At 44.7% G+C, this 16,300-nt stretch overlaps 1 protein-coding gene across 2 annotated transcripts in view; it reads left to right on the forward strand.

Moving 5' to 3' along the window:
* The window catches only part of OSBPL10 (oxysterol binding protein like 10), a 76,043-nt gene that overhangs the window by 16,820 nt on the left and 42,923 nt on the right, over positions 1 to 16,300 (forward strand). For both annotated transcript variants that reach the window (XM_035130077.3, XM_035130078.3), the window contains exons 2-4: positions 4,281 to 4,456; positions 6,039 to 6,118; positions 12,122 to 12,316. In XM_035130077.3, coding sequence (XP_034985968.2) covers positions 4,281 to 4,456; positions 6,039 to 6,118; positions 12,122 to 12,316 — 451 coding nt within the window. The remainder of the gene's footprint in view (positions 1 to 4,280; positions 4,457 to 6,038; positions 6,119 to 12,121; positions 12,317 to 16,300) is intronic.

Consider the following 16,300-nt stretch of genomic DNA (forward strand, 5'->3'; position numbering starts at 1 on the left):
GAGAGTATATTGGCTGTCTGTCTTAGGCCTAGCTGTCAAGTTCTCCCTTTTTAAAAGGGAAATTCCATTATGCTGAATAGGCTTCCTCATGAGAAAAGGGAAAACTTGACAGCTATGGTCTTAGGTGTGCATGGGGCCTAGTGGCTGGAGGGTACATAATCCCCATGTGGGGTTATTTTATGGGGATTACATGCCCACCACCACCAATAATACTACCCAACTTGGTTTCTATTAGGTTTGCTAAACTAAGGGCTTGTGTTGTTGTTGTTTAGTCGTGTCCGACTCTTTGTGACCCCATGGACCAGAGCACATCATGCACTCCTGTCTTCCACTGCCTCCCACAGTTTGGTGAGACTCATGTTGGTAGCTTTGAGAACACTGTCCAACCATCTCGTCCTCTGTCGTCCCCTTCTCCTTGTGCCCTCAGTCTTTCCCAGCATCAGGGTCTTTTCCAGGGAGACTTCTCTTCTCATGAAGTGGCCAAAGTCTTGAAGCCTCAGCTTCAGGACCTGTCCTTCCAGTGAGCACTCAGGGCTGATTTCCTTAAGAATGGATAGGTTTGATCTTCTTGCAGTCCATGGGACTCTCAAGAGTCTCCTCCAGCACCATAATTCAAAAGCATCAATTCTTCGGCGATCAGCCTTCTTTATGGTCCAGCTCTCACTTCCATACATCACTACAGTGGTACCTCGGTTTGTGACCACAATCTGTTCCGCTGAGGTGGTCGCTCGCCGAAGCGGTCGCTCCCTGAAGGCACGCTTCTGCGCGTGCGTGAAGCACCGATAGAGCGCTTCTGCGCATGCGCGAGCTGTGCAAATCGCGTCTGCGCATCCAACGCCATTGAACCCGGATGTAAACACTTCAAGCAAGCTTTGGACTTGCCCCAAGGGAGGAGATAGAAAGCTTCCATTTTCCATTTGGTCCTATCAGGAAACTGCAGTTTATTCCAAACTTTAAAGGTGATTGCTTTCAACAAACTTGGATCAAATGCATACTTCCAGATCCTGGTTTGTTAACTAAACCACAGCTGGAATAAACCAAGTTTCGGTGTAAGGACTGCAGTTTATCCAGAACAAAAATGGGGAGCTTTGAATGTTGTGTGTGTATGAGAAGGAGAAGGAAAAAAGGTACCGGAGCAGGGAATGCCTGAGCTCAGTGCTCATACTGGCTCATTCTTGTAAAGCTTGAGCTACGCTGCTGTGACATGCCCATTTCTTAGCAATAAGCTGCTGAAGGATTTTATTATTAAAATAAGCTCTAGGAGTTTTACATTACTAAGGTGGCCAGAACCAAATGACCCATTTATTAATTTATTTACGTATTTATGTAAACCAAGCTTATCTCTCTGGGACTGATTGAAGTATGCATGTTTTCTCCACCCCCCCACCCACCCCTCAGCAAAGTCTGGTTTGCAAGATAATGCAGGATCATGGGAAATGTATTTGGGCTTGTTATTTGAACTGCAATGAAGAAAGGGCACGAACCTTATGGGATAATAGTGTTCAAAATTCATGCGGGCTGCATTTTGGGTTTGTTGTTCTACGAATTAAGAAGCTTAATTGAAGGGGATATGAACGCTACGCAAAGACAACAGCAGTTGAATCCAAATCTGAAACTGCGGCAGAAGTGAATGGGAAAGAGGCTGAGGAACGCTGATCATTGTGACTGTCTGCTTCTCCCCTCCGTTTCTACTCAGATTTCTCACATCCCTTCGGGATACTCAAATTGGTGATGGAGGGACCTGGGCTTGCGGTGGTGTAGCCCCACTTCATGGTTTAGAAGCCACTGTTTACACTGGCGGAGGAAGAGGAGTGCGGGGGGAGCGTACCACCCCTGGCAGCCATCGCGGCTGCCCCCATGCCCCCGCAGGCGGCACGCCCCGTCCCCAGGATGTGCGCCAGCCCCGCCCCCGCCTGCTCTCGGCCCCCCCGGTGCCAGAGCATGAAGCTCCACCACTGACTATTGTTTCAGTGAGTTTTGCGCTGGCTAGCCTAATTAAGGTGCAAGAACAGACTTCTACAGGAATAACCTTTAAGGTTCCTGAGCAAAGATTCAAGCTGCCTCAGTACTTCCCAGTCGAAAAGCAATCGCGTGGAGTTGTAGCCAGCTAACTAATTCTGGGAAACTATGAAGCAGCTGCTCCTGCCAACCTAGCAGTTCGAAAGCATGTCAAAGTGCAAGTAGATAAATAGGTACTGCTCCGGCGGGAAGGTAAACGGTGTTTCCGTGCGCTGCTCTGGTTTTGCCAGAAGTGGCTTAGTCATGCTGGCCACATGACCTGGAAGCTGTATGCCGGCCATAGTCAAAGCTGTACGCCGGCCATAGTCAAAGCACATTGGGTTCGATGTTGGTTGGTGCACATAGTCAAAGCACATTGGGTTCGATGTTGGTGGGATTGCCAACATCCAATAAAGCAAGATGAGCGCCGCAGCCTCAGAGTCGGTCATGACTGGACCTAATGGTCAAGGGTCACTTTACCTTTATGAAGCAGCTGGTGCCACTACTAGGAAGGCGCCGTAGCCAGGGCGGCACGTTCCGTTTCGACCGCCTGAGGTTTAATTTCATTGTTTTATTGCTTATATATTTGCCACCCTTTGGGAAGAAGGGCAGGAAACAGATTTAATAAATAAAATAATAATTGCTTTAGCTGGAATGCCAAGAGATTAAAATACCTTTAAAAGCAAGATTTCCTTAATGAATAAGCCCATTTATGGTATCAGGATTTTCATTATAGGTCTGTATTTTTAAACTGTCAAGAAAAAGGCTGACTTGGTTTTATTTGCCAATTAATTTTGAATTTCTAACATTGAGTTCCTGGCACTTTGCCTTAGTCTACAAATGTTTGTGTACAAGCAGCCTCCTTGAAATCTGTGCTGCACCGTCTCTGTTTTTGGAGTTTTGGTTTGAATTGCCTGCTCCTTCAGTTTCAAGAATGAAGGACTACAGTGTGTTTTCTATGGGGCTGTCTTTGCTCAGGGTTTGGAGAATGAAGGGATACATAAGACCTGTTATCCACAAGTTGCCCTGTCTTCTAAGCTTAACTCACCATCTTGGTTCTTGCATAGAAAGAGAGCTCTTTTGTAGCCTTGCCTCAGCAAACCTTGCCCTTCTCTCTATGAACTCATCCATCCTTCAATATCTGCCTCAGTCTAGTTAAGTTCCAAAGTGAAAGGCATAAAGTAACTTGAGCAGGATTTGGCTATTATTGGAGACAATACAGGGAGATAACGTAATACTTTTCAGCTGGAATACTGTGTCCAATCCTGGGCACCACAATTTAAGAAGGATGTTGACAAGCTGGAACGAGTGCATAGGAGGGCAACCAAGATAATCAGGGGTCTGGAAACCAAGCCTTATGAGGAGTGGTTGAAGGAGCTGGATATGTTTGGCCTAGAATAGAAGAGACCGAGAGGAGATATGATAGCCATCTTCAAATATCTCTTGGGCTGCCACATGGAAGAGGGAACAAGCTTGTTTTCTCCTGCTCTGGAGGGTAGGACTTGAACCAATGGCTTCATGTTATAAGAAATAAGGTTCTGACTAAACACATGGAAAAACTTTCTGACAGTAAGAACTGTTCGACAATGGAACAGTCTCCCTCAGGAGGTTGTGGACTCTCCTTCCTTGGAGGTTTTTAAGCAGAGGTTGGATGGCCATCTGTCATGGAGATTCTTGCATTCCTCATGGTCTCTTCAAACTCCGTGATTCTTTGTATTGCTTGCATTTTTTTGAAAAGCCAAATTCTTAGTCCACTTCTAAGTATTACAGCAAAAATGTAAATGTGGAACAAATGTGTATGGTAGTCCACTTCTATCTTTATATGCAGTACATAAAGGTAAAGCTATCCCTGACCATTAGGTCCAGTTGCGGACGACTCTAGGGTTGCGGTGCTCATCTCGCTCAATAGGCCAAGGGAGCCGGTTTACAGCTTCCGGGTCATGTGGCCAGCATGACTAAGCTGCTTCTGGCGAACCAGAGCAGCGCATGGAAACACCGTTTACCTTCCCGCCAGAGCAGTACCTATTTATCTACTTGCACTTTGACGTGCTTTCAAACTGCTAGGTTGGCAGGAGCAGGGACCGAGCGACAGGAGATCACCCTGTCGCGGGGATTCAAATCGCTGACCTTCTGATCGGCAAGCCCTAGGCTCTGTGGTTTAGACCACAGTGCCACCCGCGTCCCATGCAGTGCATAGTTGCATATTAAAAATGAAAACTTTTTCGGGGGCTGCATAGGAAATTGGGTTACATGCATCTGTTTATTTCCCTCTCTGTTAACAGGTATTTCATGCTGGATTTTGAGACTGGAATCCTACAATATTTTGTGAACGAACAAAGTAAAAACCAGAAGCCACGAGGACTGTTATCCTTAGCTGGAGCAGTAGTTTCTCTCAGCGATGAAGCCCCTCACATGTTGGTGGTTTACTCTGCTAATGGAGAAATGTATAAACTCAGAGGTATGATTCTTTGTCACCGCTGCACAGTAAGTCTGCAGCTCACACTGGGTTTACATTCCGGGGATTTCGCCTAAAGCCAAAATCGCATATAGTCAAGCCAAAATTGCACATAGTCAAAGCACATTGGGTTCGATGTTGGTGGGATTGCCAACATCCTTTTCCCCCGGACATCCAACCCCTTTTTAATGAAAGAAAAAAACCCCTTTTGCCAATTGCGTAAAACTGAATGTGCACAAGTTAAATGTGTGTCAGTTGTGGGCTTATTGCAGTCTTTAAACTTGCCTTTCCTACAGCTGTTGCATTTCCCCAGCTACTCTTTGTTTAATAGTGACAAGCTTTTAATTGGTTTGGAGAAGGTAATGCTTTTGTGTTTGAAATTTTGAAATGACTACCTTAAGGCAGTAGACTCAGCCAGGCAATGTGGTTCACCTGAGAGCCAGTTTTAAAAAAGTGAAGCTTACTCGCTGAAATAAATAGTCTACTGATGGTTGCCTTGTTTCCCAAGACCAAACTGAGGAAGTCCTGAATATAGCTGGGATGGAAGAATCCACCCTCTTCTTCCTCCCCCTGCCCCCAGCATAGGAGAATGAGCATAAAATGAGCTGTGATGGATAGACCAAAGGCCCAGCTATAATCCAACATCCTGTTTTCCACAGCAAGGGTCAACAAGAAGACCCTGGGAAACCCACAGGCAGGACATAAGCTCTTTGCACGGTTATCCATACCCCTCTTCTTAGGAAAGAATTTCTAATTGATATTCAGTCATTGAATGTTTCAATGCTGAAATAAAACAAGATCTGAATTCCTTTAAGATTATCTTAATGGGAACTTGCCCATATTTCTCCTTCTGTAAAAAAGAGGTCCTAAGGTCAGTACAAGGTGATATGTGCCATTGTGCCAGTTGTACACGTGGCTGCTTTGAATGGTTCTCTGCAGAATAAGGCAAAACTGAAAGATGTAGGTTTTATTCTCCACTTGAAACAGAACGTCCCAAAAATCTCAAAAATGCAAAGTGCACATTTCCTTATCCAACTAACGTTTTAATAGCCACTGCACAATATCTGTTCTTTGAAAAGATTGTGCTGACTTATGTTGCCTTGATTCTGAACTGGAATGTTGGCATTCAGTAGACTAATCTTAGATTGCCTTATTTAAAGTGCAGTTCTAAGCACTTTTACTCAGAATGTAATCCCACAGTATTCGATTGAGCTTACTCCTTGGGAAAGTCTGCAAAGAATTGCAGGCCCATATTAGAATAAAGTATTTCAGGACTGGAAAAAGGGTACATCCCCCAAAAGTCTATTGATTTTAACGAAGGGATGATTGATGGTTGATAAGTAATAGTTTAAGTTGTGGTTCACGGGAAAGTAACAAACGTTAAAATATTGTGTCAGGTGCATGCTAAAATGCATCAAGTTAAAAATGAAGATAGAAAAGTCAGTTATCAATCTCAGTAACCAGGTTGTTTCTATAGGGAGAGTTTGAGATTAAAGAGACTGTACATAGCAGGAAAATTGGTTGGTTTTAAAATGAGAAGAAACTACATCTCCCCCCCCCCCCAACATGTGTTTTCTTTTTCCAGCCGGGGATGCAAAGGAGAGGCAGTACTGGGTGACTCAGCTCCGATCCTGTGCCAAGTATCACACGGAAAATAATTTGAAGGTAAATAATTATAGGGCAGGAAATTGCATTCTTGCATGTCATTTGTAGTAAGTGAAGGTCGTGCCTGGAAATATTAAACTATTAAAAAAAACCACCACACCAGTCGGTAGAGTCCTTCCATTATTCTCCCACTTTCATATTCTCTATAGTTGTCTCTATACAACCTGCTTGCCAGATTTTTAGACAACAGCAAAATGTTTAGGACTGCTTACTGTTAAAACAGAAACAAGGTGGTAGCCAGAAAGCAATTGGATGTGTGTGTGTGTGTGTGTGTGTGTGTGTGTGTGTGTGTGTGTGTTTTATTTTGAAGGGAATGTGTGTGTTATTTTGAGGAATACTGCTTGGGAGGTACGTATTAATTGGAATCATGATAATTTTTATTTAGAACAGTCTGTTAAATGAATGGACAAGAAGGTTATGTTGCATCTAAAATTTGCAAAAGGATGAAAGACCCTCCCCCATGTTTTGTTTTGTTTTTGCTGCTTGTAGCTGCATTTTGATTAGGTTATGTTTCTCCAAACGCATCAGACGTTTGGGGAGATGCTAGTCCAACATAGGGAGTGGCTCAGGTGAAGATTGGTGAGGGAGAGTATAGGAGAATCATTTCCCTGGCTTCCCAGCTGAAGCAGGGGATCAATGCTAATGAGCAAGGGTTACATATGTGTATTACCCCTGTTCTGCAGATTGTATACAAACACTAAGTTAAAAAACTGAAGAAGACCAAACCGAAACAGTATGATTACCTTGGATCACTGTCTCGCATGTCGTTATAGTTTATAAAGATAAAAATAGATATATTTCGCCCGTTGGAATTGGTCGACGTGTTGTCTCTTTTTTTGGTATTTTGAAGCAGGGGGGTCAAGCTATGTGAGCAGGGCCGTCTTAAGCACATCCAGTGCCGTGGCGCAAAGGTCCCTCCGGCGCCCCCTCCCTTTCCCCAAGCTGCTCTCTCGCCCTGGCTCAGGGTCCCCAGAGCCACCAGCCCAGGCTTCCCCCTGCCCCTCAGCTGCCGTGCGGTGTCCCGCTGCCAGCCCAGGTCACACCGCCGACCCCTCTCTGCCCCAGCCAGGGCGTGGGCAGCTCCCCAGCTCCTGCCACCTCCCTGGCCCGGAGGCCGTGTAGCCCAGTGGCCGCCATCCACACTGGAGGAAACAAGCAGGAGCGGTGAATTCCAGGTCCCGCAGTGCGCCGCTTGTTCCCCGGCCAACTGACCGGTCCACCGCTGCCTCCGCCTGCTCTCTCTTGCTGCGCTCCCAGCGGCCCGAGGAGCAGGAGGTGTTCGCCACGCCGTCGCCTGAGCCCCATGAGTGGTAGTGGTGGGGCAGTGGGCCACAGATGTGGAGGAGGCCCCTCGGGAGCTGCTCCTGCCACCGCCGCTCCCGCAGGCGACAGCATCTTGGCGGGCAGCGACTGAGGGGAATCCCACCGGGCGAAGGAGAGGAGGAGGAGGCGGAGCCATAGGGCTCAGACATCGGCTGTGTGGCGGGCACAGCAGCGCCCCTGGTGGCTAGGCGCCCTGGCGCATTGCGCCACCCAGCCCAGGCTTAGAGACGGCCCTTTATGTGAGGAAGTTTACTGGTGAGTTGGCAATGGCTGGTAACTTTTCTGACTTTGCATAGTTGTCGCTGCTGTGGCTGGAGAGTGCGTGGCTGGGATTTCAGAAAGGTGGGAAAAGAGTTCCATAAGGAATGCTTACCATCACAATGACATGACTGTTTGCAAGGAAGGAAGAGGTGTGAGTTGACTGCGCTCCTCTAGGAAAGTGGCAAGGAAAAACACACAATAGGGAGTTAATGGAAAGCAATATTTGAAATGCAAGAGGGTTAACCCAAGAGAGAGAGGGAGAGATGAATAACTGAGGAGGGAGTTTACTGTTGATTTTCTGCGAGGATTGAAAAGAACTTGTTTCCTTTTCACTACATGTAAAATTATAGGAATTATGTAAACTACCTTGAGACACTGAGAGCTAAAATACCCCTGGTAGCACCTTGCCGTTGGTTGGGCAAGGCAGTGAGAGGTTTAGGATAGCGCTCTGGTAGCCTAGGGGCCAAGCCAAAAAATGTGTTGCATCCTGAGAGAAGGACTTTGTTCATCTAGTGACACTGTGATTTCACCTGTATGTTTGGAATCTCAAGCCATAGGTTCTGAAATAAAAGCAAGGGCCACAGATGGTTCAGTGTGATGTTTGAGTGAGCTCTTTATGACCGTAACCAACTGCCAATAGCTGTTTCCAAGGTCTTCTAATTGTAGGTGGCAGAAAAAGAAATGGCTTTTCTAAACCACACGAAATAACCACTGTAAAAATTATTGGGCTGTGAAGAAAATGCCCTAGTCTTTTAGACTAGGTAGCAATTTTGTCGAGTCTCATAGCCACGGCATTCATCGTCTTTATAGAAAATGTGCTATGTAAAGGGGTGCCAGGTCAGCAGTTATGTTTAATGTCTTATCTAACATACATAAAGACTATTATTAATAGAAGCTATGTCAGTACAAACCATTTATTCAAAAGCTGATACAGTCAGCCTGTCATTTTGACCATGAGTCAGAGTAATAACCTACTATAACTTTAATAATTCTGCTATCATGTCTGAGGCAACGTCCAAGAAATCCTTGCTTTACTCCTTGTAAATTTTTTTAAAAAAAACCCACAGTCTTCCCCTCCCTCTCTTTCTATATATTTTAAGTGAAACGCTTTGTATTCTGAACAACAGTGAGTGAATTCCACTAGATTTCCATCAGGTTTTGTAGCTTATCCCTTTCTCTTCCAGAAAATGTTCGGACACCAGGCTTTATTATTAAGGGTCTGTATAGACAGAGGAGAAATTTTACATGTCTTAAACTCATTGTTAATATTCGCTTACCTTTATTCCCCCGTGATTTAAAATGTAACTCATAGATGTGTGGCCTTCTTTATCTTGTATGACTCCAGCATCAATCTGCTACAGTCAATATGGCCAGTGATGAGGGCTGATGGACGTTGGAGTCCCACACCAGGAAGGCCATGAATCTCCCTCTCAGTTCTTCGTATTCTCATGTACAGTCGTACCTTGGGTTACGAACGCCGCAAACCCGGAAGTATTTTCGTTGTGCACGCGTTCTGTGCATGCGCAAAGTGCGAAAATTGTGCTTTGCGCATGTGCAAAATGGTGCTTCGGGTTACGGCCATTTCGGGTTACGAACTGCGTCCCGGAACGGATCGTGTTCGTAACCCGAGGTACCACTGTAAATGCTAAGACAATTAATATTATTTTCTCTTTGACCTCTTTCTTTCTTTCTTTCTTTCTTTCTTTCTTTCTTTCTTTCTTTCTTTCTTTCTTTCTTTCTTTCTTTCTTTCTTTCTTTCTTCCCACTGTTTTCTCATGGCTGTGTGTCTCTTTTGAAGTTAAGTCTTTTCCCCGGACTGAAATATACTACCTTTTTTTGACTTTGGGTTCTTGTCTTCTAATTCTTTTTTTAACTGTTTATGCAATCGTATCTTCTCATCAAGGTAGAGATGTTTGTTTTTATCTTCTCAGACAGTAGCTAGATATTGTCATTTTCAGTTGTCAAATATTGCTTGAATTTCATTATTTTCTTTGTGTCTTAAATATTGTCCCAGTGGGTTATTCTCATACTCTTTTTAGTTTGTCTTCTATATTTCCACAGTAAGCCTCTTGGGTCTATTTTGCTTCCTGCGTTTCACCTCCTCTTTGATTGCAGATATGATAGGTTCCCCCCCCCCCCAATGCCTAATGATTTCTCTGAGCTGGTTGCCTTTTCCTCTTTCACATTCATTTTAAGACTCTGTTTCTTCATTCTCTAGCTCCTGCTGATCTTTCATTGAAATATATTTTCATTGAAAGCTATTTTATTCATTCTCAATATTCTCCGTCTCTGCATTTTTTCGAGTTCTTCGCTGCTTGTTAAACCACATATTTCTTCCCCTCATTGTATCTTTGCACCCTTTTCTCTAAATGGGCTTTTATGTGTGAAATTCTTTTTGCAGCTGGCTGAGTTTGATTCTTTGTAAAGAAACACCGAAATCCAGCTCCTGAAAAATAATTTATTTCTCTTTAGTCTTTCTCCCACAATTCTCCCCCAACCTTTCCCCTTCCCCTTTTGCTATTTTGTTGTTTTTGTCCAATTGGGCAGGACTTGTAATATTTAGTGTGTGTTTTTAGGTGCTTCATACATAATCACGCACATGGTCCAGAGGCTCAGTGTTCATTACAGAGTCTTTGTCTTTGGGATTGCTTCTCTCTAAGCCTGGTATAGGAGTGATATGCCAGAGAGCCCACCAGTTGGATTTGGAAAGATAGATGGGCCTGGTTTATAGTCGAGAGTTATCCCTGGATGGGTTTCACCTAATCCATCTGGCCCTTATGGTGAAACAAATATATTCCCATTCTGAGGTTCCCTTTGTTGGAGGAATTCAACCCACAATTGGCTCCTTGAAGTCTTGGTTATATAGGGATTATATATTTTTTATTTCTAGACTGCCTTCATCTGACAATTGTAGGGTGGCTGGCATACTGTTGGAAGTTGGGAAAAAGTTTGCTGACTCCTGATTTAGAAGGTCCTTTTGACAGCTGAAGGGGGGGGGAGCCCTGTTTGCTGTCACTGCTCCAGGGTTGCTTATAAAGGCAACTTGTATTGCATTCAGGCTCTGCGATTTAAGCACTGCTTGAACACTAATACTCTCTCCTCCAGCTTCAGTTGTGAGAGCTCCTCATGAACAAAAGATGTGTGCTGCCAAGTCTGTAGGAGAAAGCAAATGAGAGCATCAGTATTAATAGACAAATAGTTGCACATGGTATATTTTAGTGTAGCAGCTAACCTTTGGAGTTGTGCCATGACAAAGCACTGTGACGATAAAAATCATTTGCACCCACTGCAACTTGGATGCTGCTGATCGGTCTATGGATGCGCCCAGAGCCCTGTCTAGTCTACTGTTCATGGGTGAATTTCGCTTGTTGGAAGACTCAAGATGCAGGCAATGTACTTGGGCAAGTCCGACGCAATTATAATTTGTGTGCTCAACCTTCACCTATGAAGCTTGGTTGCATCAAGCAGAGAGGGTTTGACCTCCTCTGCCTAGGATAAGGTGAACATCTCCTTGTAAAGGGGTAGTTCTAGCTGCCTTGCTGTTTAACATTTACATGAAAACTCTGAGTGAGATCATTCACAGGTATAAGGTGAGGATCAGCAGTATGCAGGTGACACACAATTCTTCTTTTCTCACACGCCTCTCCATCTAATGAAGGGAAGGCAAGGGAAGTGCTGAATTGGTTCTTGGGTGTAGGCATGGTCAGGATTAGGGCCAATAAACTGAAGGTAGGCAAGGTGGAAGTTCTCTTTGGTGGGAAGTTCACCTGCTTAGGTGAGTGGTGTTCACCTTTCTCTGAATGGGTTTGCTGTCCCTTGAAGGATTGGGTTTCCAAACTGGGGCTGCTTCTTGATCCAGTTTCACCATTGAAGATACAGGTTGCTTCTGTGTTGTGGACTGGCTTTTTCCAGCTGTGTCAGCTGCAACCTAGCCATAGCCTAGCTTTGACTGTCCGTGCACAGGCAATCTCCAGATTATAATCTGCTGAACTTCTGTTGAACAGCAGTGTTTCCACTGTCTACAAACATCTCCTCTAGCCTGGTAAAAAGGAGGCTGAGAGGAGATATGATAGCCATTTTCAAATATGTAAACGGCTGTCACATGGAAGATGAAGCAAGCTTGTTTTCTCCTGCTCAGGAGGCTAGAACCCAAATCAGTGAAGTCAAGCTACAAGGAAGGAGATTCCAACTAAACTTTCTGACAGTAAGAGCTGTTCAACAGTGGAATGGATTCCCTTGGAGGATGGTGGACTCTCCTTCCTTGGAAGTTTTAAAGCAGAGGTTGGGTGGCCAGCTGTGATGTATGATTTAGCTGAGATTTCCTTGGGATCCCTTCTGACGCTACAGTTCTATGATCTCCTCACTATTTGAGATAGTTTCTTATGCTGTCATGTCATTTTAACTTCTTGATTATTCCAGAGTACTCCAACCTCACGAATGAAAAGCTCGTCTTTGTTGCCCCCTGGAACACCCAACTCCACATCTTCTTCGAGTTCTCAGAAAAGCCTGAATCAAAGTGGGCCACCAGTTGTCACCATCACACATCACAAATCACCTGCAGCAGCCCGAAGAGCCAAGAACCAAAGTCCTGGACAGCTCAATGAAGTCAGAGAGGTAGGGGACAAATGGAGCTTTCTTGTTGGTGCAAAGCATGACATAAGTGGGTTTTCCACTTCTAAAAATACATTCTTGTAAGTTTCTTGTGGTTTAATAAGTTCTTTTGGTTTAAGATAAATACTAATTTTACCTTTTATTGGTGCAACATTTGTGTGTGTGTGTGTGTGTGTGTTTGTGTGAATAAAGTAAATGGATGATTAGCCGGCTTGAAATAATGTACTTTAGTTCTGCTTGGGGAATTGGGTGGAATGAATCTTAGCAGGAAACCTGTACATTCTGTCTCATTCTCCTCTCCTCACAGAAGCAAGTCCTCTTCATTCTGTGATTACGGTAGCATGTTACCTATTTTGCAAGGAAAGTTTCCTGTACTTAGTTCAGATTTTGTTGTGAATTCAGAGTTTGAGGGGAGGCTTGTGTGTGTCTGGACCAGCTTAAAATCTTCCACCCAGTTCCATCAGAGGGATGTAAATGGACCTGTACAGCTAGAGACTCCTCTCTCCTAGTTGGCGCAAAAATGCCTTTCTTTTGTAAAAGCATCAAGAAAAGAGGACGAAGCAGGGTGTTCTCGTTTGGGTGCAGTTAGCTGCTCATACATACATACATACGTAGCATGGACTCGCCCTGTCTTCGCAGTGTAAAGAGTTCACTTCAGCCATGGGAAGCTGAAGTGATACCATCCAAATGTTTCGGATTGCAACTCATATCAGCCTCAGTCAATATGGCTAACGGTTGGGGATGGTGGAAGTTGGAAGTCCACCAGCATCTAGAAGGAACTGCATAGACTTCTCTTGACAAGCCACCTCTTAGTGCATGAAGTTCTAAGAGAAATGGCTCTACTCCTTAATAGTCTTGGTCCACAAGTGGGCCACCACCCATCTTTTCAAGCTGCTTCTTTGCTGCAAGTAGAAGCTGTGATATCCATGCAATCCTAACGGTGCAACTCGGCCAGGGCCTGTCTCTTGTGTGCAGTCTTTCCGGATAAAAACGGTTCCCAGGAATTCAGTTGCACAGGCAGGCAGTGATAGGGGTGAGGGTGGTGTCTCCTTGCTTGCAGCAGTGGGAAGATGAAAGGGCTGTGTTAGGGAGCAGGCTTCTCAGGGATTATTTATGAACCTGTGCATTTACAATTAAGATATTCTAGGAGGTCAAGCTTTGTGGGCAAAAAGAGCTTTCCTCAACCTGCTGCAATCGAACTTCTACTCTTTTCGTGGCTGAAAGCTGCCACTACCGTATCTGCTGATGGCTCTGCACTAGGGGTTTTAACAGCTTTGATCAAGACGGAGTACATAAGGAAAGTGGGAGCTTTAATAAAATCTGTCTTCTAAATGAGAGAGATGCTAGTGCCATAGCTTCAGATGAATAGAGATCTCTGAAAGCTTTAGTGCTTTTATTTGGCACAGTTGCGCTACGGAACCACTCTGTGTGTGCCCTGTTTTCTGTGACCGCTGTGATGGATTTTGTTCCATTCAGCACTGATGGATAATATGAGTAGTAAGTAACAGTGGTACTATGGAGATGTGTGGAGAGGGGAATTGTATGCCAGATCTGCTTCCTCCGAGAGATAAATCTAGCAGGGAAAAATAACTAGTAATACTTGCTAATAATTTCCTATTGTGCATGGTGGTTATTTGAATTTTATTACATGCAGTGGACATATGCGCCAGAATTGGTTTTACGCAGGGATAAAATTTCACTAAGCTTATGGCATAGTGTAACGAAATAACCCTAGGATGATATATTTGGTCACAGCCTGAATGTATAAGGGTTAACGCATCTCCTAACCTGAGTTACATCACATGCTTTTGGGGGCGGGGTTACGAACATTCTATGAGAAGAAAACGGAAGTTAGAGAGAGTTGACAGTTGGGAGAGAGAGGGAGATGAAGCAGGAGAGTGTGAGCTTGGGTGATGGTAGAATAGGTTTATAGAGTAGTGTTAGGTGAGGAATTGGTGAGGTTTGAAGTTATATGTTTAACAAGAACAGTTCCATTGAAACCACATGCTTGTACACATGAACCTTCAATGCAACCATTAAGTTCATAAGCCATTAAATGTTAAATTAAAGTTCCATCTGTACTATCGTCTGTGTGATCTTTCCAGCAGAGGTATCTATGGCTCATCTGGTGGGGATACTCATTAGAAGGACAAAACCCCTTTTCTAAGGCAGAAAGGATAGGTTGTTGTCCCTTGAGTGCACCAAGAGGAGGAGGAAGAGGGAGACTGGTTCGAGGGTGACACAAAGTTTCCTCAGGTGGGAGGAAAGCTTCAAGTGGGGGGAAAGCTCGAGTGAGGAGAACCCCTTACTGTTGTGTACATTAAGAATAGTCTCATATTTCCCCTCAGAGCTTAAAAGAAATCGTGCCACGTTTTGGGCTGGAAGAGCACTTTCATTTTACCTTAAAACTCCAAGCGTTGTGAGGGGGTTTATAAGGAGAATAACTGGGATAGAGGGAGGTGAACTTTACCTCAGGACATCCCCATTAAAGCCTTGCACAATCTGAGAAGTAGGTTGTACAATAAAGACGGAAAGTAGAGGACTTTCGTCACACATAGCTTTTTTAAGGGGTCTTGATGAAACAATGAAAATGCTACTGCCTTTTTTTATGCTGCATAGCCAATGTGGTATCATTCAGATGTTACGGACTACAGTTCCCATAATTCCTGACTGTTGGGGATGGTGTGTGATGGAAACCAACACCGCCTGGCGGACTTCCCCTATTTCATAGGGATGCCAGTAAGAGAATTTAGCACCTGCTGGTATCAGTGAAAATCATTTTTATGTATGTGGAGTGGGTGGTGCTGTGGTCTAAACCACTGAGCCTCTTGGGTGTGCTGATCGGGAGGTCAGTGGTTGGAATCTGCATGATGGGGTGAGCTCCCATTGCTCTGTCCCAGCTTCTGCCAACCTAGTAGTTCGAAAGCACGCCTGTGCAAGTAGATAAATAGGTACTGCTGTGGTGGGAGGGTAAACAGCATTTCCATGCGCTCTGGTTTCCGTCACGGTGTTCCGTTGCGCCAGAAGCGGTTTAGTCCTGCTGGCCACATGACCCAGAAAGCTGTGGACAAACGCTGGCTCCCTCGGCCTGAAAGCGAGATGAGTGCCGCAACCCCATAGTCGCCTTTGACTGGACTTAACTGTCCAGGGGTTGTTTACCTTTACCTTACCTTACACCTTCAGATTTTCAATTTTGCACCCAGCATTTATTGGTTGTTGATTGCAAAAAGATTAGAGATTTAACACCGAAATTATTAAGTACATGAGGGTAGGCATGATCAGAGAAAGCTCTGAATGAATCTTTTCTGGTGGCATGTAGGGTTGAGTTATATAGGATTGGATACTTCCAAAGGTTGTCTGTGTCTGTGTTTGTGTGTGTGAGAGCACTACACAGTCTTTAAACTTTACATTTCAGAAGTTGAATCTTTGCCCTTCTTTGCTAGAAGCTCATAATCCTAAGAGAGTAAGCTTCAATATTGGGCAAAGGGCTGAACTGGAGGAACATGTAGCTCAGCCATATGCTTGCCTGTGGCAGAAAAATGTATATACTGTATTTTAACCAAGCTGCAGGGACCCAGGTGGCGCTGTGGGTTAAACCACAGAGTCTAGGGCTTGCTGATCAGAAGGTCAGCGGTTCGAATCCCTGCAACGGGGTGAACTCCCGTTGCTCGGTCCCAGCTCCTGCCTACCTAGCAGTTCGAAAGCACATCAAAGTGCAAGTAGATAAATAGGGACCGCTCCGGCGGGAAGGTAAACAGCGTTTCCGTGTGCTGCTCTGGTTCGCCAGAAGCAGCTTAGTCATGCTGGCCACAAACGCCGGCTCCCTCGGCCAATAGAGCGAGATAAGCGCCGCAACCCCAGAGTCAGACACGACTGGACCTGATGGTCAGGAGCGCCTTTACCCTTTAACCAAGCTGCTTCACTGTCAAGCATTTTGCCATATTCATGCTAAATGAGCACCAAAAGCTTTTTGCTAATGGAATTGTA

The sequence above is a fragment of the Zootoca vivipara genome, chromosome 11 (assembly GCF_965207765.1).
Source record: "Zootoca vivipara chromosome 11, rZooViv2.hap1.1, whole genome shotgun sequence".
Taxonomy (NCBI): domain Eukaryota; kingdom Metazoa; phylum Chordata; class Lepidosauria; order Squamata; family Lacertidae; genus Zootoca; species Zootoca vivipara.